Source organism: Mobula birostris, chromosome 7 (genome assembly GCF_030028105.1).
Source record: "Mobula birostris isolate sMobBir1 chromosome 7, sMobBir1.hap1, whole genome shotgun sequence".
Classification (NCBI taxonomy): Eukaryota; Metazoa; Chordata; class Chondrichthyes; order Myliobatiformes; family Myliobatidae; genus Mobula; species Mobula birostris.
This window is the reverse complement of record NC_092376.1, coordinates 107,969,915-107,991,743: the sequence shown is the minus strand read 5'-3', so window position 1 is coordinate 107,991,743 and position 21,829 is coordinate 107,969,915. Positions and strand designations below refer to the sequence as shown.

Sequence of the window (21,829 nt, the reverse complement as noted above, 5' to 3'; positions counted from 1 at the left end):
GTGAGAGAGAACTGTGTGCAGTGTGGTGGGTATTGTGTCCTTCGTAGAGCGATTTGGATGATAAGCAAACTGTAGAGGATCCAGCGATGAGGGGAGGCTGGCTGTGATATGAGGCTTGACAAGCCGTTCAAAACATTTCATCACTATGGGGGTCAGGGCAATGGGATGGTAATCATTCAGACAGGCTACAACTGATTTCTTTGTTTCAGGGATGATTGTACAGGGATGTTCTTTGTACTACATATAAAATATTCACTATCCCATGTATAGATTGTTCATTGCATGCAGGTATTCTTAAGTATACATCATATTCATCATTCAACAATTGAGAGTGTAATCACACTAACATTGAGGCATTGAATTACATAAGTAAAGTTTTGTATGAAGTGAATTGAGGGGTCTGTTTATCTGACAACCCAGGTCTGCAGATTTGAAGTAAATCAGGGGGTAAATCAGGCGCTTGCACGCCAAGGTTTAAAAAGAGAAATTTTTCAACGGTTCTTGTTTCAGTCGAAGCAAGCAGCTGAGAAGGAGTGAAGAAATCGGGTAGAAAAAGTCGTGTTTTTTTTAAACACTGCTCGGGGAGAAGGGTCTGCACTGCACAGGCGCGTGATGTAGCGCGCCAAGGTTTAAAAGCAGACCACCATATACAGTGGCCATCGTCGGAGTGGACTGAGTCCGAGCGGGACGGCTTTGGCTCAAACAGGCTTCGGCGAGAACAGGCAGAGGCCAGGGTAGGTTTTGGTAAGTTTTTTGTTCAGATTGTCTAGTGTAGAGAGAATGCCAGGCAGGATGTTGGAATGCTCCTCTTGCAGGATGTGGGCAGTCAGGGAGCCCTCCGGTGTCCCTGACAATGACACCTGCAAGAAGTGCATCCAGCTGCAGCTCCTGACAAACCGCGTTAGGGAACTGGAGCAGGAGCTGGATGACCTGCGGATCATTCGGGAGAATGAGGAGATTATAGACAGTAGCTACAGGGAGGTAGTTACGCCAAAGGAGCAGAGGACAGGAAATTGGGTCACTGTCAGGCGAGGGAAGAGGAAAGGGCAGGCAGAGCAGGGTTCCCCTGTGGCTATTCCCCTCAACAACAAGTATACCGCATTGGATATTGTTGTGGGGGATGACTTACCTGGGACAAGCTGCAGTAGCCGGATCTCTGGCACTGAGTCTGGCTCTGCAGTGCAGAAGGGAGGGGGGAAAAGAGGAGAGCGGTAGTGATAGGGGACTCGATAGTTAGGGGTACAGACAGGAGGTTCTGTGGTCGTGACAGAGAATCCAGGATGGTCTGTTGCCTCCCAGGCGCCAGGGTCAAGGATGTCTCTGATCGATTGCATGACATTCTGAAGTGGGAGGGTGACCAGCCAGATGTCGTGGTGCACATCAGTACCAATGACATAGCAAGGAAGAGTGAGGAGGTCCTGGACAGTGAGTATAGAGAGCTTGGTAGGAAGTTGAAAAGCAGGACCTCTAGGGTGGTAATCTCAGGACTGCTACCTGTGCTAGGTGCCAGTGAGGGTAGGAATAGGATGCTCTGGAGGAGGAACAAGTGGCTGAGGAACTGGTGTAGGGGGCAGGGTTTCAGATTTCAGGATCATTCGGACCTCTTCTGGGGCAGGTGGGACCTGTACAAGAGAGACGGGTTACACTTGAACCACAGGGGGACCAATATCCTTTCAGGGAGGTTTGTTAGTGCTACTGGGGAGGCTTTAAACTAGATTTGCAGGGGGATGGGAACCAGAGTGCCAGAGCTGACAGTGTGGCTGGGGTGAAAATAAATGATGTTGAAGGTTTAAGCAAATCCGCTGATAGAAAGGTTGTGAGTGGTGGTAAAAATCTTCTGAGGTGTATATATTTCAATGCTAGGAGTATTGTGGGGAAGGCGGATGAGTTGAGGGCGTGGATTGACATGTGGAATTATGATGTTGTAGCAATTAGTGAAACTTGGCTACAGGAGGGACAGGACTGGCAGCTTAATATTCCAGGGTTCCGATGTTTCAGATGTGATCGAGGCAGAGGAGTGAAAGGTGGGGGAGTAGCATTGCTTGTTAGGGAAAATATTACAGCAGTGCTCAGGCAGGACAGATTAGAGGGCTTGTCTACTGAGTCCTTATGGGTGGAGCTGAGAAACAGGAAAGGTATGGCCACATTAGTGGGATTGTATTACAGACCACCCAATAGTCAACGAGACTTGGAAGAGCAAGTCTGCAGAGAGATAGCAGGAAACTGCAGGAAACATAAAGTTGTGGTGGTAGGGGATTTTAATTTTCCATACATTGATTGGGACTCCCATACTGTTAGGGGTCTAGATGGTTTAGAGTTTGTAAAATGTGTTCAGGAAAGTTTTCCAAATCAATATATAGAGGGACCAACTAGAGGGGATGCAATATTGGATCTCCTGTTAGGAAACGAATTAGGGCAAGTGACGGAAGTCTGTGTAGGGGAGCACTTTGGTTCCAGTGATCATAACACCATTAGTTTCAATTTGATCATGGACAAGGATAGATCTGGTCCTAGGGTTGAGGTTCTGAACTGGAAAAAGGCCAAATTTGAAGAAATGAGAAAGGATCTAAAAAGCGTGGATTGGGACAGGTTGTTCTCTGGCAAAGATGTGATTGGTAGGTGGGAAGCCTTCAAAGGGGAAATTTTGAGAGTGCAGAGTTTGTATGTTCCTGTCAGGATTAAAGGCAAATTGAATAGGAATAAGGAACCTTGGTTCTCAAGGGATATTGCAACTCTGATAAAGAAGAAGAGGGAATTGTATGAAATGTATAGGAAACAGGGTAAATCAGGTGCTTGAGGAGTATAAGAAGTGCAAGAAAATACTTAAGAAAGAAATCAAGAGGGCTAAAAGAAGACATGAGGTTGCCTTGGCAGCCAAAGTGAAGGAGAATCCAAAGAGCTTTTACAAGTATATTAAGGGCAAAAGGATTGTAAGGGATAAAATTGGTCCTCTTGAGATCAGAGTGGTCGGCTTTGTGCGGAACCAAAGGAAATGGGGGAGATCTTAAATAGGTTTTTTGCGTCTGTATTTACTAAGGAAGCTGGCATGAAATCTATGGAATTGAGGGAATCAAGTAGTGAGACCATGGAAACTGTACAGATTGAAAAGGAGGAGGTGCTTGCTGTCTTGAGGAAAATTAAAGTGGATAAATCCCCGGGACCTGACAGAGTGTTCCCACAGACCTTGAAGGAGACTAGTGTTGAAATTGCAGGGGCCCTGGCAGAAATATTTAAAATGTCGCTGTCTACAGGTGAAGTGCCGGAGGATTGGAGAGTGGCTGATGTTGTTCCGTTGTTTAAAAAAGGATCAAAAAGTAATCCGGGAAATTATAGGCCGGTGAGTTTAACGTCAGTAGTAGGTAAGTTATTGGAGGGAGTACTAAGAGACAGAATCTACAAGCATTTGGATAGACAGGGGCTTATTAGGGAGAGTCAACATGGCTTTGTGCGTGGTAGGTCATGTTTGACCAATCTGTTGGAGTTTTCCGAGGAGGTTACCAGGAAAGTGGATGAAGGGAAGGCAGTGGATATTGTCTACATGGACTTCAGTAAGGCCTTTGACAAGGTCCCGCATGGGAGGTTAGTTAGGAAAATTCAGTCGCTAGGTATACATGGAGAGGTGGTAAATTGGATTAGACATTGGCTCGATGGAAGAAGCCAGAGAGTGGTGGTAGAGAATTGCTTCTCTGAGTGGAGGCCTGTGACTTGTGGTGTGCCACAGGGATCAGTGCTGGGTCCATTGTTATTTGTCATCTATATCAATGATCTGGATGATAATGTGGTAAATTGGATTAGCAAGTTTGCTGATGATACAAAGATTGGAGGTGTAGTAGACAGTGAGGAAGGTTTTCAGAGCCTGCAGAGGGACTTGGACCAGCTGGAAAAATGGGCTGAAAAATGGCAGATGGAGTTTAATACTGACAAGTGTGAGGTATTGCACGTTGGAAGGACAAACCAACGTAGAACATACAGGGTTAATGGTAAGGCACTGAGGAGTGCAGTAGAACAGAGGGATCTGGAAATACAGATACAAAATTCCCTAAAGGTGTCGTCACAGGTAGATAGGGTCGTAAAGAGAGCTTTAGGTACATTGGCCTTTATTAATCGAAGTATTGAGTATAAGAGCTAGAATGTTATGATGAGGTTGTATAAGGCATTGGTGAGGCCGAATCTGGAGTATTGTGTTCAGTTTTGGTCACTAAATTACAGGAAGGATATAAATAAGGTTGAAAGAGTGCAGAGAAGATTTACAAGGATGTTGCTGGAACTTGAGAAACTCAGTTACAGAGAAAGGTTGAATAGGTTAGGACTTTACTCCCTGGAGCGTAGAAGAATGAGGGGAAATTTGATAGAGGTATATAAAATTATGATGGGTATAGATAGAGTGAATGCAAGCAGGCTTTTTCCACTGAGGCAAGGGGAGAAAAAAACCAAAGGACATGGGTTAAGGGTGAGGGGGAAAAGTTTAAAGGGAACATTAGGGGGCGTTTCTTCACACAGAGGGTGGTGGGAGTATGGAATGCGCTGCAAGACGAGGTGGTAAATGCGGGTTCTTTTTTAACATTTAAGAATAAAGTGGACAGATACATGGATGGGAGGTGTATGGAGGGATATGGTCCATGTGCAGGTCAGTGGGACTAGGCAGAAAATGGTTCGGCACAGCCAAGAAGGGCCAAAGGGCCTGTTTCTGTGCTGTAGTTTCTATAGTTTCTATGGTTTCTATGGAAATGTTTCTCAACTGTTCTCTGCTGAGTTATGACTCAATTTCTCTGGTGCTCTGGCCATCTAACTGAGGAGTATTTCTTCGTGACTTGTGGATTATCTCAGAGAAGTTTAAATGAAATTCATTTGTTAGTAAAGCACACTTTTCCTGTAAGTTGATCACATCAGTGCAAAAGTGTAACATTTCAAAGTTCCTTTCATCCTGTCAGGGATCAATAGGCTATGTGGAAAGAACTTGAATTTGCCAGTAGATGTAAGTGGCAAATATGAACATGAATGAAACTCCTGTGAGAAAGAAAGAATCAAAAGTATTGTTAGTGAAGAGTCTGCTTTAGAAACAAACTTTTGAGATTTGGAGAATACTCCACTTCCTCGAAAGGTTCAGATAGTAACTGAGCCTCATGTGACCCAACACATTTTTGATTGCATTACTCCCACACTAAGAGATTCTTAAGTTTAGTAGTTCAGTGTGGGCATATTTGGAAAGTTGATGGGGAAAGTAACAACTGAATAAAGTCACTGCTTAAAGATTATGGAATCCAGATGAGGGATGAATCCCTTTACATTAAGTACATACATTTGTTCTCATGTAGATAATATACATGGTGCTATTTAAAATTGCTTCTTTTGTTACTGATTCAGATTGTTACCTCCCTTTCTATGCAGGTTCTAAGTAGGAAGTTACATTGCTTATAGTCTTTCAAATAAGCAGGTTCTCATTTAAGGATATGATTCATTCCAGAAGCTCACTGAGAATCCACACCATTCAGATAATGGAGCTAAATTTAAAGTATCTGGACTACAGTTAGTGCAAAGTACAATACAGAACCACATGCAGATCATTTTGGAAGTCTTTGTATTGGATGTTTTAAGTTGAGGGTAAATGTTTTAAATAAATCTTAGAATATTTGGGAACCTGATTCCCACCTGGCATTGATGTAATCAGGCTTAGATCTCCGCGTTAAGTCCACATCTGTGTAGAGTTGTTAGATATCAACCCTGATTAGTAGGTGGTGGGGAGTGTGGAGAGGAAGTTGCAGCTGTGGAGGTTCCATGACTTGTCTTAATGCTCCCAGGATAGTGAGACAATAACTAACTGTGGTTCTTCCATCTTGTATTCAATGGTTCCCGTTGAGAAGTCCATAATCATGATGGGTACCCCGGGCAAAATAGTCCAATGACACTCCCAGCCATTCTTGTATGAGTGAAAGCTGAAATTGATGAGCTGGAATACTAAAGGTATAAAATACTAGGAGAAAAAAAAGAGACCCAAAGTATTGGACACATGTCTGCCCAGAAATAATATTGACTATTTTCAGCATGCAGCATTTTCCTTGCTTGTTCTGCCTTCCTCCATGTCAAATCTGTCTTTTCAGCATATCCAGGAGCTGGAGGCTACACTGTACAATGCACTACAGCAAGACACCGTGATTAAACTTGGAGAATCACTAACAGAGAAGCAAAAGGATGACCTGCGAACTGCAGTGGAGAAACTGAGACGTCAGATGCTGAGAAAGAGCAGGGAGTATGACTGCCAAATCCTGCAGGAGCGAATGGAACTGCTGCAGCAAGCGCATCAGGTGAGGCTTAAAAATAAATGGCACCTTCCAAAATCGCACAATCTGTTTCAAATAGCAGATAAATTGTGAGGGATGAGACAAGGGAGAAGAATAAGGGAACATTTGTGAGTGAGCTACAGGAGATATAAGGTGGCTCGTAATTTGAGGAATAAATTTGATCCATTTGTTTTGCTGTGTATGTAAATTCAGTTCACTATGTAGACGAGAAAGATGTTTATCTACAAATACAGAGTAACCTCAAAGCATTTCAGATCCTTGACTGCCAATGAGGTATTTTTTGTGGTTTAATTAGTAAGGCTTGTAAAGAAAACTCCCAAAACCAGTCTGGAGTGTGCCACTTGTGATACAGGATTCTGAGTAGGTTGGCATATTGTTACCAGCAATAAACTTGAATGAGTATCACTGACCTGAAGATTGCAATTTATATTGTTGCTCAGAATTCTGCTATGAGGGAGAAAGAATTCATAAAGTGAGATCTCCTTTCTCAAGAAGCCAGTGAACTATTGGAAGTTGTCAGATGTGTGTTTCCTTGCTAGTTATGGCTATGCCGTTACCGAACAATAATTAGACACTATATCACCTCAGTAATTCTCTCCTTCCTGTTACTGTCAACTCAACCTATTCAGGGATATAATCACCTTCACGTGTTGCTCATTCCCAAAAATTAAGAAGTAGGAGTTTGTGGAAGGGATGGAAAATAAAGCACCATTTTTAAGATGGGTCATTAAGAGACAACTGTTTGTAGGCAGCTCCGATGGGAATAATCAAAAATTTCTGTTCAGAACTAATACAGCTGGCATCCTTTGTCACATTAATGGGTACTTCAGTAAGCGGTAGTGTTTTAAGACTTTAAAAAAATCTATCGGTACTCAAAATCGATGAACCTCAGGTGGTAGGCTTGAGTCCCAAGTGCAGTTCCCCTTTAAGAAAATGGAACCAGGGATGGCGTGCTGATCTGCAAGTACAATTGAAATGCAGAGGCTATACACCCCCACTCCTAACTAATCTGCTGGTGAATGTGGAGTCTCTGGAAAATAAAGTTGAAGATCTTGGAGCAAGACAGTTTTAGCAGAGGGACATCATGGACTGCTGTGTACTTTGCTTCATGGAACCATGGCTATCCCCAACCATTTCAGATGCAGCACTGCAGCTCAGTGGCTTCACAATTCTCCACAACAGGACAGATGAGGCTTTTAAAGGCAGAGCCGGTGCAGTATGCCTTATGATTAACTCATTGTGATGCACAAATGTGATGGTTCTGTCTCAGTCCTGCTCACCTGATCAGGAAGATCTAGCAATCAAATGTCATCCATTTTATCAGCCAATGGAATTTTCCACCATCATCCTGATGGTAGTGTACATTCCACCTCAGGTCAATCTCAAGCAGGCAGCAATGTAATCAACAGGCACAAAACTGCACACTCTGATGCCTGTCTATCATTGTGGGAGATTTCAACCTGGCCAACTGGAAGAAGTCTCTAAACAACTATCATCAACATATCTCCTATGGGACCAGAGGACCCAAAGCATTTGACCACTGTAGTACCACTATCACACTATCAAGAATGTTTACCATGCCATCAGATAGCCACACTTTGGCAAGACCTATCATCTGGCTCTACTTCTACTCCTGGCATATACGCAGAGACGACAGACCTCAGCACCGGTGATGAGGACCAAGAAGGTATACTCAAGGGAGGTGGAGGAGTGCTTTTAGTCAGTGGACTGGGCAGCATTCAGGGACTCATCTTTGAGTCTGAATGAATATGCTATGCTTGTCACTAATTTCATCAAGACCAGTGTGGATGAATGTGTACCTTCAACAACTTACCGAACATGTTCAAACAAAAACCTGTGGATGAACCAGGAGATTCATTGTTTGATGAGGGCATTCGAGTCCAGTGATCCAGATATATGCATGAATCCAGGTACAACCTAGATTCTACTTTAAGGGTGTGAAAACAATTCCGATTGAGGTTAGAGATGGAATGTCAACTCTGGCAGGGTTCACAGGTCGTATTTCCTACAAAGTGAAACCCAACATCATAAATGGCTGTAATGCTTCACTCCCAGATGAGCTCAATGCTTTTTCGGTATGCTTTGAAAGAGATAAGAAAGCTACACACGTGCGAATCCCTGCAGCCGCTGCTGACCATGTGATCTCTGCCTCAGAGCCTCATGTCAGAACATCTTTCAAAAGGATGAAATTTCGCAAGGCATCAAGCCCTGATGGGCACTGAAAACCTGTGTCCACCAAATGGCAGAAGTGTTCACGGATATTTTAAAATCTCTCTCTGCTGCATTTGAAGGTTCCCACCTGCTTCAATAGAGTGGTAATCATACCAGTGCCCATGAAGAACAGGGTGAGCTGCCTCAACAACTATCGCCCACTGACACTCACATCAACTGTGATGAAGTGCATTGACAGGTTGTTCATGGCCAGAATCAACTCCTGCAAAAGCAAGGACCTGGACCCACTGAAATTTGTAACCTCACTGGCTCTCCACTCAGCCTTGGATCACCTGGACAATAGCAATAGTTGCCTCAGCCTGCTGTTTATTGATTGCAGTTGGTTAAGTGATGTCATAGCAACGACCTTGCACTCAACATCAGTAAAGACAAGGAACTGATTGTGGACTTCAGGATGGGAAAGTCGAGGAAGCACATGCCAGCTTTCATTGAGGGATCAGAAGTGGAAAGGTTAAGCAGTTTCAAGTTTCTGAGTGTCAGCATCTCTGAGGATCTATCCTGGGCCCAACAATTTGATCCAATTACAAAGAAAGCATGACAGCCATTCTATTTCATTAGGAGTTTGAGGAGAATTGGTATGTTACCAAAGACACTCTCAAATTTCTACAGAAGTACAGTAATGAGCATTCTAACTGATTGCATCACCATCTGGGATAGAGGAGCCACTGCACAGGATTGGAAAAAGCTGCAGAAAGTTGTAAACTCAATGCTCAGAACACCTTCAAAAGGCCATGCCTCAAAGTGGTGGCATCCATCATTAAGGACCCGCATCACCCAGGACGTGCCCTCTTCTCATTGTTACCATCAAGGAGGAGAAACAGGAGCTTGAAGGTACATGCTCAGTGTTTCATGAACAGCTTCTTCCTACCTGCCATCAGATTTCTGAATGGACAATGAGCCAGTAAACATTACCTCAGTAATGAGACATATATGTATTCAACATGAAAGCAGGGTCTTTGGCCATATTTATCCATGCTGACCATAGTTCACTTCTTTGTAGCTGAGAGATCAGCAATATTTGAAATCTAAGAGACAAAAGAGCAAATAACCAATTTGAGTAAAACTGCAACATGTGCTGAGGGAGTGAATCTCGTCTGGTTTGTATCTGAGACACACCTGGTTTCAATGCAGCTGAAAAGGGATTGGGGATCTGTGATTGCTGGGTTCTAGACCTTTACATTCTCTGTGTGAATGCAACGGGTCTGAGGTGGGCTGGAATGGGTGTGAGGTTTGCAGAGGTGGCTGGAAAGGTTATACTTGCTGCAGGGTCAAGCCACTAAATGGTTAAAGAGGGGAAAATGAAGTCTTGAAATCTTGGGCAGAAGCTAAAATTGATCTTATCATAAATCAATGCTTTTTGATTTTATTGACATTTCTCTTGCGATCGCAAGACCCTGTTGGACATTGATAATGTAAAATGCTGCAAGTCTGTTTTTCTTTTTTATTAGCAAGATATTTGGCAGAGGAGCTGTGTGGCCTAGTTGTTGTGAAGATTAGGCCTCAAACTGCTTGTTGGGCATGCTTGTTGGAGAGAAGACACCAGAGGTGGTGTGGTGCAGCATTCATGCTGGGTTGAGGGCTGGTCTCTTCCTTTGGTGCTGCCTCCAGAGTTCAGTCGGTGGAATGACAAGCTAGATGGCATACATGCATAATCCATCTGTGCGATACTGATAACTGCTGGAATCCCATGTGCCTTTTTAATCACTGGCACCTTCAAGAATCTTTGGATCCCTCTGTTCCACAATACTCCATAGTACCTTATCGTTGATAATGTGATAATATTGAAGGTGTTCTCCTGTTAAATAAGGAATACACAGCTTGTACTGGCAATTTTAAATAAATGGGTTAAAAATTATCTTTGGTTTTGCTTTACACCAATGTATAATATCAGCTGCCCATTGTAATCACCTTCTGAAATTCATTTGCATTGAGTAATGGCAGTGCAGAATGATTGTATAGATAGATATCATGATGCTAAATTTCTACTCAGCATTTAAAGGGATGTTGGTGAGTTTGTTTTGATGATTGAAGTAAATCCTGAGTTTCTGTTTATGTCAGCAATCTTATTGTGAAACTTTTGTTCCACCAGAGAATACGAGACCTGGAGGACAAGACTGATGTTCAGAATCGGCAAATCAAAGATTTGGAAGAAAAGGTGAGTGTGTCAATCTCCCAGACACATGTGCTCTTACACTAGTCAGCTAACCTTGTGTGTTTGTTGCTTCTTGAGGAACTTTGACTGTGGTGACAATGTTGCAGGGAGTACAGTCATTCAGATGACTAAATGCTTTGGTCAGCATCAAGAGAAAATTCGCTGGGGCTTAGCACTGGAATTCACAAAAGGCCCTCGCAATGCTTGATATTCTATGTTCAATCACCCCTAAGAAGCCTAATACTTGGACTAACACATTGTTTGATATACCAGTGAGAAGGGCAGCATCACCTCCAAAGAGTTAAACATAAAATGCAATGGCTGTGTAACAGTGTAGAAATAAGTGTTTAACTTTAGTATTCCTAATTGGTTTGTTTTAATGTCCCTCAGACCCTTAACCCGACCATAAGTTGGATAATATGTAGTGTTTGTCAGTAAGAATAATCCGTATGTTATAAACTGTTTTAACATTGTTCCATACATGCTGTTTATCATATAACTCTACTTGTTCTAAACATTTTGCTCTTCTTCTGTCTTTCCATTTTCTTTTCCATCTGCAGTTTTTGTTTCTATTTTTATTTTTCTCCCTTGCCTTTATCCTTTGGCCTTGATGTCAATGGGACTTCTAAAGAAGGTAAGTGACTCTATTATAAAGTCCCTTTGTTGATATTGGACTGATGGACAATTATAAAAAAAAATCAACTGAATCTTCCATTATGACATTTTAATGGTTTGATGGTCATTCGTCCAAGCCTCTCCGTCTTCCTGTCAGAAGTCAGAAAGACAACAAGTTGCTGATTATAGTTTTGATCCATCTTGTTAAAAAGTCATGACAGGAACCAATATTTATTATCTAATTGTTGGGGTATGTTGTCATTTTATAACACACCCCTGGAAATATAGAAGAAATGAAGAGACATTTTCCCACTAGAATTTGTATCTGTAACAATCAGTGACATTTTTCTACAGAATTATCAGAAATCCAGTGTACTGGATTTCCACTGCTTAAAAATACATCCACAAAATGGTAACAGTGCTTGAACTGTCTCTTTTTCAAAAACACAATTCTAAACAAGAATAGGGTTTATGGTTTCACCTTGCAATAAAATGTGGACAGAAATAATAGGATATTCTTCACAACCTAAAGCTTGCTGAGATGCTAGGAATTTATCTGGGGAAGTGTAACAGCAAGCAGGGTTTATTTTCTGAAGGATCTGAAATTTGGTATTTTTTAAGCTTTGCTCATTGACCTATGTGAAATCAGAGAAATTCTGTAGAAGTTTTGAAATGCATCGGCAATTACTAAAGGAATTAAGTCAAATCTTCACTGAGTAGCATCCAAGCACAGGATAAAGAATTCTGATTAGGGTAGCATAGTCTATTTTTCCTACAGCATAACACGCAAATAAAAATCTGGAATCTAAATGGTACAAGGTGAGAGGAGAGATTTAAAAGGGACTTGAGAGGTAACACCTTTATACAAATGGTAGTCAATACCTGGAATGTGCTTGTTGGAGCAATGCATCACTTCAAGATTGTATGGTTGCTAATTGCTGATAAAGGACCAAATACATATGTTCAACTTTGGAGCAATCATTATTAGAGCTGAGGGTGTGCCATACAAGTATAACAAATCTGTGGGGGTCGCCAATAACAGCAATTTGGTTTGGTTAGAATTGGCCGCTACAGAGTTGCTGGAGCTGCCAAAAGCAACCTTTAGGAGACATGAAGGGTTATGATCTGACTGCCAGCAACCAGGACTAGCAGGGAGGGCATTTGGATCGGTACATGGAGGGTTATGGGCTGAGTCCTAGCAACCGGGACTAACGGGTAGGGCGCTGTGGTCAGCGTGTACCAGTTGCAACAAAGGGCCAGTATCTGTTCTCTATTACTATAGTTCTGTGACATTCTGAGGTATAAGAGTTTTTCTACTCTTATGCACTTTCAGAAATCAAACAGGCAGCATGTTGAATTTTCAGGTATAGAACATAGAACAGTACAGCATATGATCAGGCCTTGTTGCCCGAAATGTCCTGCTGAACATGATGCCATACTCAACTAGTCTCTTCTGCCTGCATTTCTATCCAAATGCACACCTTCCCAGATCTACTCTGTAGCTTCTGTTGGCAAGCCAATTCTGAATTCAAACTGTGGATTCTATGAATCTTAATCCCCTGGATCAACATGCCATAAAGGACCATATCAAATTTTACAGAAGTCCATGTAGATAATGTCCACTACCCTTCCCTCATCAATCTCCTTCATCACCTCGTCAGAAAAATTCAATCAGGTTTGTAAGGCCTAACCTGTGCCACAGTAAGCCATGCTTTCCCAAAGCAATATCCCATGTTATTCCAAAGGTAATTAAGTCCTATCCCTAAGAATTGTTTGCAGTAGCTTCACTACGAACTGATGTGAAGTTCACTGGCCTATACTTACCTAGAATTCCCCTATTTCCCTTCTTAAACAAACAATTCTGGCCATTCTCTACACCTTTGGGACCCGCAATGGTCTTCATCTAGGCCCGAGAAATCTCATCTCTTGATAAGATGGAGGATATCCAATCAGACCCCGGGGTCTTATCCATCTTAATACTCTTCAAGGCTCAACACCACCTTCCTCTTGATCTCAAAACACCCTAGCAAATTCATATAACCAACAGTGATCTTATTCTCTTCCATGTTCTTCTCCTTGTTGAATACTGATGCAAAGTATTCATTTAGCCTGTATTTCTGATTCTAAGCATAAATTCCCTCCTTTATCCTTGAGTGGTCCTACTACCTCCCTAGTTATCCTATTTTTTTTCAATGTATGTAGAAATGCCTTAGGATTCTCTGTGATCCTACATGCCCTTTTTGCCCTTCCTAATTCCCCACTTGAATTCTTTTCTACTTCATTTTCCTCAAAGGCCTTGTCCAATTGTAGCTTCCTAAACCTTACACATACTTTTTTTTCCTTTTTACTGAATTTACAACTTCTTTTGCTATCCAAGATTCCTTAACCTTGCCATTCTTGTCTGGAATATGGCAGCTCTGAACTCTGATCAGCAGGTCTTTAAATAACCTTCACTTGCCAGATGTGAACTTGCCCAATAATAGCTGCACTGAATCTAATTTCCCTCGCTCTTGCTTAACAATGTTATGATTTACTTGACTCGAGTTTAGCACTTTCCCACAAGGTTAGCTTTATTTACAACTATCTTAAAACTTAAGGGCATGCGATCATTGTTCCCAAAATGCTCTCCTACTGAAATGCCAGTCACCTAGCCAGGTTTGTTTTCCACAGTTCTTCATGCACCTGTGACATTCTTCTTGATTAGTAATGTAGATTTTTCAGCTCTTTGATTGTCCTCGTTATCACCTCTGTAGCATTGAAACCTGGGAATGCAGAGTCACGAGTCTTGTTGCTCCTCCAACCATGTCATAGAGTTGTATTGTACAGGAATAGGCTCTTCAACCGAATTGGCCCATGCTGACAAAGATTCCCATTTAAGATAGCCAAATTTACCCATCTTTGGCATACCCCTCGATCTTTCCTATCCAGAAAGGGGCAGCCTGGTAGTGTAGTGATTAGCACAATGCTTTACAGTACAGCTGACCCTGGTTCAATTCCCGCTGACACTATTCACATTCAGCTCCATCATCTCATCAACCTGACCCTGACTTTCAGACTTCTTATAATCCTTACCTTCCCATTAATTCCTCCACGTAATGTTATGTTATGACTAATGGAAACCAATTTTCTAGCAAGCTGTGACACCTTTTGTCCTTGCTACCTTAGTGATGCTATGTTAGGGGATCTGATTTCTTTTTCCCTAATGGTTTGTTTGACTAACAGAAAACTATAATAATACTAACAGTTCAGTTTTGTAAAACCTAACTTTCCCATCATTGTCCCAAAAAAGAACAACACCATCAATTCATGAAGGGCAAATAGAACTTGTCCTTTATGCTACATAATCTTGACAATATAGAAGAAGCAAAGAGATAGAGTATCAAGTGAGAAATGAGAAGGAAGATGATGGGGGATGATGAATAAAGAAACAGTCATTAATCATGGTGCAGAGAACAGAACTGCTCCAGGTCTCAACTTCCTTGGAAAGAAGTAGCAGTCAATCAAACAATAGGAAAAAGAAGCGGGTTGTCATTTTAAGATTGATTTTCCTGATCTCCTTTGGGTGACATTTGCTTGAATGATCACTGAAAAAAAACATCAGCATCCCATTGAAGTTAGTGCAGGCGATTAGTGAGAATTCCCCTGGAAATCTCACCTTTACTCATTTGCTTTTGACAGGAAGATTTTGGCTATTTCTACAGTTATTTTTCTGCAGGTGCATTCATATTGATTGTCCTATTATCCCTAGCACTCATTTATCATAAAAGCAGAGTTATTTGAAGTGCAGTCACTTTTCTTTTACCAATGTGTGCCAAGTTGGACAGGCATTTTATCCTAATATCCTTCACTCTCAATCCACCCAACTTTGTTCATTGGTATGAAAGATTTATTGTAGATCTATTGGATATCTATGCCTTTATCTGTTTCTCCTCCATTATGAAATGAGTAAGAGCCTAGATGTACTTTTGTAGAATGTGCTCACTAAATGCTTTGTCTGTGTAGACCACATTGATGCATATTATCTGCTTGCCTTTTGTTAAATAGTTTATGGTTTCGTAAGCTTGTCCTAAATGTTGAAACCAGTGTGCAAGTCCCAGGTCTGAAATCTCTACCAAACAGCAACCAACAAGCACTGAAACTCAAAGCAACATCAATTAGCTAATATTCTAGAAACAGTTCCATAGATTCAGATCATTAAGATTGAACATAGTTTTGCTTGTGCAGAAATATTATCGTCTGGTCACCTCTTGTCTATTTCACGTAAAGTATGCCGCTATCCTAGTTCACAACTGACTTTCAGCTTCCCTTTACAATAGAATAGTATGGTCTACCTGATCCACAAAATCACTTTCTGCTGACAATTGAACCCATATGCTTTTCAGAGGCTCTTAGAGACATGAAGTTATTAACAATGAAACCTTCAGCCCAAATTGCCCATGCCAAGCAAGTTGTCTACTTGAGCGAGTCCCATTTCCTTATGTTTGACCCACTCTTCTCCAAACTTTTCCTATTTGTATATCTTCTAAAATGTCATTTAAATGTTATAATTGTACCCACTTTTACTATTTCCCTGCCAGTTTGTTCCATGTACCATGTTCCTCTGTGTAGGAAAAACTTGCCCCTCAGATCGCTTTTAAATCATTTCCTTGTCACCTAATCCTATGTGCTCTTGTTTTTAGAATCTCTACACTGGTTATGAGAATGTGACCATTCACCTTGTCTATGCCACTCGAAATTTTATAAACCCTTCAGCTTTCTTACCAGCCTGTCCAGTCACTCTTTATAGATCAAACTCTCCAGTTCTAGTAACATTTTCAGAAATCTTTTCTGCATCCTATCTAGGTTTAAGATGTCCTTGCTATAGCCAGATGTCCATAACTGCACAAAATATTCCAAGTGTGGCCTCACCAATTTCTTGTACAGCTGTTAAATGATGTTCCAAACACCTTCTCCACCTTCACTTTCAGGGATCTTTATATCTGTAAATCTTGGTCCCTCTGTTGTATGTCATTTTCCGGGGACGTACCATTTCCTGCACAAGTCCTAACCTGTTTCTACGTACCAAAGTGCAACACCTCGTACTATTCTGATTTAAATTCCATTTGCCATTCTCTGACCCACTTCATGCATTGGTCTAGAACCCTTTGTAAACTTAGATAACCCTCTTCACTGTCCAGTACATGATCAATTTTGGTATTAACCACACTAACAATGTTGTCATCCAAATCATTGATATAGATGATGAAGAGCGGTAGATTCAGTACCAATCTCGGTAGCACAACACAGAACTCTATTCTGAAAAACAACACTCATCTGCTACCTCCTGTCTCCTTTGCCAAGCCAATGCTGTATCCAAATGGCTAGCTCATCCTACATTCCATCTGATCTAAATTTTCAGACCAGGCTACCATACGAGACCTTGTTAGAAGCCTTGCTAAAGTCCATTTAGACCAAATTCACTGCCCCACATTTGGCAGTCCAGTTGGTCACCTCTTCAAAATAAAGAGCTTCAAGTTCATCTATACACATTATTTCCCATCAAGATTAGCTTGTTTACAAACCAGTCAAAGAAGAACATTGTGGAGCTTTTCGCTATCAACTTACTCTTTGAACTTTATAGATAAATTCATGAATGAAATTTCAAAATTGCTAAACACCCAGTGCCTGCTTTGTTTGTGATCTATCAACAATTGCCCGACCTAACTCCCTCTGATCCTGTGATAGTTTATGAGAGATATGAAGGCAGATAGTCAAGCTCAATTCGCCGTTGGCAGTGATCACTGAACCTTGCACAATAGTTTCACTGATGCCTTGCTGCTATATTGTTCAGTGTTAGTCTCTAAATTCCTCACCCATTACATGGAAAATAAACCTGAGACCTAGATTATCTCAACCTCAGTTAAGCTTGCTCTTGACTACAATGACATCTCACTTTGCCACATAAAATAAGACTAAATTCTGTTTCCACTCATCAGAGAGAAGTGCAATTAGAAATCTGACAAGTAGAAATACGGATGTGGGGTGAGCCTTGTAATAAGAGTTTAATGTTGCCTTTCTGTCTATGTGCATTTTGCAGGGTACTGGATGGTTAAAATGCTTGGAAGTCAATGAAGTGATCATGTTGAATCATCCTAATGGAAGTGAAGAAAAGCAGAAAAGATTATGCCTGAGATTGTCTGCCTACTTTGCCAGAACAATTACCCGAGATTTATTTTGCTTGATTCTCCCTGTTGAAGGAAGTCACAAGTCATAATACCTGTTGCATTTAGCAACAACTGCTTTGCAAATGAAGAGTATTTTGAAGCAAAATAAAAACACATTAATGGCAAAGATACACAAAAAGAAGTGTCTTAGACATGGAACCAAAGTGAAGAAAATCAACTTATCCCTGCTGTGCAGGGGAACAATAAAATATCAGAACACCACTGTATTCAGGACTAAAGGGTGAACACATCGCAGAGAGAATAACGTATGATTACAAATTTGTAATCAAATTTGTCAGAGAGGAACTAACTAGTGGTGATGTACAGACTGAAACCATGCAGGGTTAAAGGACATCACACAGATTTACAGGGATTCTATGAATTTCTTCAGCAATGGTAACACTGAGGGCATTTCTTGACCAAGGAAGACGTGATAAGTTAGAAGAAAGAAACAAATGAAGACGGGATGAAACTTGGGGATTAAAGAACTAATAAGACCTCTGTGGGGAGGTTAATTGTTCATCTGGAGAAGCATACCTGGGGCCCAGTTGAGCAGTTGTGGCAACATTTTATGTGAACTGTTGTGCAAGTTTACAAAGATTCAACAGCTGTCCATCTAGGTCCTTCCCTCATAGCTGTGAATATATTAACTCATTCCTTACTAGTTGAATGAATCTGACCACTATTAACAGGTGCCTTTCATTATCACACTGTGGATTTAATGTTAAGTTGACTTTTTTCCCTCTAATTCTCTGAGGAATATATGATTTGATTAGCTTTCTCCATTATCCTGGTGAATGGAGAAGTAAATGTCCAATCTGGCAACCAGTAAATTGTTCACAATTGATGGACAATGGACTTGCAACTAAGCAAACAGTAGGTTTGGTGTTTTTGAGCTTCCTGTACTCACTCCATTTAATACATGTGCAACTTGCTAATGTCTTTCGCATGGACTACAGAATAACTTAATGTCCCTTTTCGTCTGAAATTTGGAGATGTTCCATTTCAGAAAGTGGAGTTCCTGTATAGCTCCCACCCCTGTATAACAGTACCAAGTTAGAATGATAAAATCTTAAGAACAGACACCTAACCAGACAGCTGTAGAAAAATGGTAAAAGTAAAATTTAATTGAAATACAAGTGAATTATGAAATGAAATGGGGCAATTTGGTCATCTGATGTAAGAGAACAGTTATGAAAGCATAGAGGACATGACTTGCAAATATGAAAGCCAGGCTTTTTAAGCTAGTCCTGAATCCTATTTTAAGAAAAGGCTAAGAAACCTACATTGGTTACAAGCACTAAAGCATGACATCAACAGTATTGAATGAGGCAAAAGTGATAGCAGTCATCAAATGACACTGTTGAATCGCTTCAGTGCTGCCATCCAAGGATGAATTGACTCTGGTCCTTTTTCTAGATCTGCCTTACATTTTTCTCTTACAAATTGAAATTCGTTCCTTTGGAATCGTAGAAAAGCACTGCACAGAAGCAGACCCTTCTGGCCATCTAGTCTGTGCTGAGCCATTTAAACTGCCTACTCCCGTCGACCTGCATCAGGACCATAGTCTTCCATACCCCTACCATCCATGTACCTACCCAAACTTCTCTTAAATGTTGAAATCGATCTCAAATGCACCACTTGAACAGACAGCTCGTTCCACTCTCTCAACCCTCTGAATGAAGAAGGTTACCCTTAAAAAATTTCATCTTTCACCCTTACCTCATGATCTCTAGTGTAGTCCCACCTAACATCAGTGGAAAAAGCCTGCTTGCATTTACCATATCTATACTTCTCATAATTCCTTTTTCTAATTTAATTTCCTTGGTACTTTTTTTCAGTTTTATCTTCCTCCACCTTTGTTCCATATGTGTCGGTATTTTTAAATCATTTCAAGCCCTGTTATCTGCTTGAGTTTATGGTAGTATTTAAAAACAGTTGTGTGGCCATTAAAATGAATAACTTGATATAGGATTGGTCTAGAATGATTCTGTGTGTATGGTCAGACTCTCACGACTATCTGGCAGGAAGCAACCAATTACAAAGCTGTTGCATTCTACTCCTAGTCAATGTTACACTATATAAGTGTGCTTTTAGAGGATTCTACCTGAGGCTACAAGGGCCGAATAAAAGAACACTCAGGCCTGAAAATGTACATCAAAAGAGTTGAGGAAGATCTGTTGAAAGGTTTCTATTCACCTTCAAAACAGCCTGAATAACTATGCAATTCCATACATTGCCCCAATTTGCCATCTTTGTAGCTACACTGGATCATTCATGCTGCAACAGTAACCCACTGTGATGAGGTGAGGTTTGGCTCGTAGAATGTGGCCAAAGGCTGAGACAACTTTGGCAGGGTTAGTACCTTGCTGTAAAATCATAGACAGTTACAATGCAAGGGGGAGCTATTCATCTCGATGTATCACTGCCAGCTGATAAACAGCTACTCAGCCTAATTCCTCCTCCTAGCAACTTAATCCATAGCCCTGCAGGTCACCTGCTCTTCACTTGTACATTGTGGTACAGGTTAAATATAGTGAGGGGATCTGCTTCTCTCTGTCACAGAGCTTCTGATCAGTACTAACCTCAGGATTATAATGTAGTTCAGGGGGTAGAGATAGTCCAATTGCTAATAGCATACTAAAAAGCACTGCAACATCAGAGAACCTTGGAAATGTGTTACAACCAAATAGCTTTGGTCCTTGATTTTCATACACCTTCTGTTTCTCCTCCCACTGCAGCAAATAAATAAAACAGGATTATGTTATGAAATTGAATAATGACTGCCTAAGCTCACCACATTACTTGTACAGACCTGAAGTTCTCTGGACTTAACATTTTCTTTCCTGAATGCGGCAAGCATTCAGAGAAACATTAAAGTAGCTGTACATTTTTAATTTTCTTTAAACAATTTTATTTATTAGTTATAAAAATATTAAGTGCATGTAAAATGTTAACAAGATGATTAGAGATAACGTTTTAGGAAACCTAAGTAAGGTTTTTAATTCTTATGTTATATTGTTGGCCCAATTCTGGCTCAGAAAATTTATCAGATGAATCTAGGATTTCAGAGTCTGACTGTCTTTTCTCCACACAAACAGGCACTTCCAGTTAAGAATGAGTTAATACATTCAGCAGGAGCTAGGTGAATAATGAAAACTTGAAAATATTATTTTGCAGAAGTCAATTAAGTAATTAAAACAATGGTTTGCAGAAACTCTACCATAGATCCTTTGAATAATATCTGAGAGGATCTGCAAGCAGATGTAATAAAATGTATTAATGTGTAGAGGAATATTAATGCCATGTTATGTTTATGAACGGTTATTTTTTTAATTTATTATTGACACTATTTAAACAAGTATTTAGTTGGAGTTTGTATAAAGAAATAAAAACATGTTTTTCTTATAATTTTGCATTAATCTGCAACCTCTCTTCCCTGTGACTTGCTGTCTCTTGTGAACATCCTTTGTGTTTTCAATCGGCCTTTGTAAATAATACTTGCATTCGAAACTGGAGTGTGAATACTTAATCCAAACACTCTTGACTTCAAAATAATTAATAAGATTATTAATTATGTATTCTTGTGGGAGAAGATACAGAGAAGAGAAAGCTCCCAGACCTCAGTTAATAAATCAGATTTGGAGAAAGTTTCTGCAAGGAGACTTATAAATTCGGAACAGGAGTAGGTAACCTGGCCCCTAATGTTTTCTCTGCCTTTCACATTCTCAAATACTTTAAAAATACTCAACAACTCTGCCTCCGTCAGCCTTTGAGGAAGGGAGTTCCAAATATTTCAGAAATTCTATTCCTGTGTGTCTAGGAATCAGAAAGGATGACAAGCACTTCACCAACATCTGTCCTGGTTAGAACATGGAGGTTCAGTTGTTAGGTATGTCTGAGATAGAAATGGGTAAACTTGTGAAAAATTAGGGTAAATTGAGGTATATAAGTTTGTGGAAGAAAGACTAAGTAAAAGGATTGGCCCTGATCTAACTGAACAGCTGAATGGCTTACTTAGGCTTCAACTTCTACTACTATTACTGTGAATACCCATGCACACTGCACCACACAAATGGAAAGCAAACTGCCCAAAATAATTCAATAAAAAGTGAATTAACTAACTGCCCACAGGAGCCAAATTTAGAAAGATGGTATATAAGGTTACTCTTGGAATAAAATAAGGGTCAAAGTGACCATCTTACTGGCATTGGCAGCTTCCGAGCTGCCAATGAAAAAAACAGATACAAATTGATTGCTTGGACATCACACAGCATAGTAGGATGCAAGTGATTGTATGATGCTCT

The 21,829-nt window shown here is 40.7% G+C and overlaps 1 protein-coding gene across 1 annotated transcript in view; it reads left to right on the top strand.

Moving 5' to 3' along the window:
- Positions 1-20,879, top strand: part of LOC140200788 (janus kinase and microtubule-interacting protein 2-like) — a 126,124-nt gene extending 105,245 nt beyond the window's left edge. Inside the window, exons 18-20 of the mRNA XM_072264396.1 lie at positions 6,099-6,302; positions 10,642-10,707; positions 17,396-20,879. Coding sequence (XP_072120497.1) covers positions 6,099-6,302; positions 10,642-10,707; positions 17,396-17,572 — 447 coding nt within the window. The 3' untranslated portion in view covers positions 17,573-20,879. The remainder of the gene's footprint in view (positions 1-6,098; positions 6,303-10,641; positions 10,708-17,395) is intronic.
- Positions 20,880-21,829: the final 950 nt, after the last annotated feature.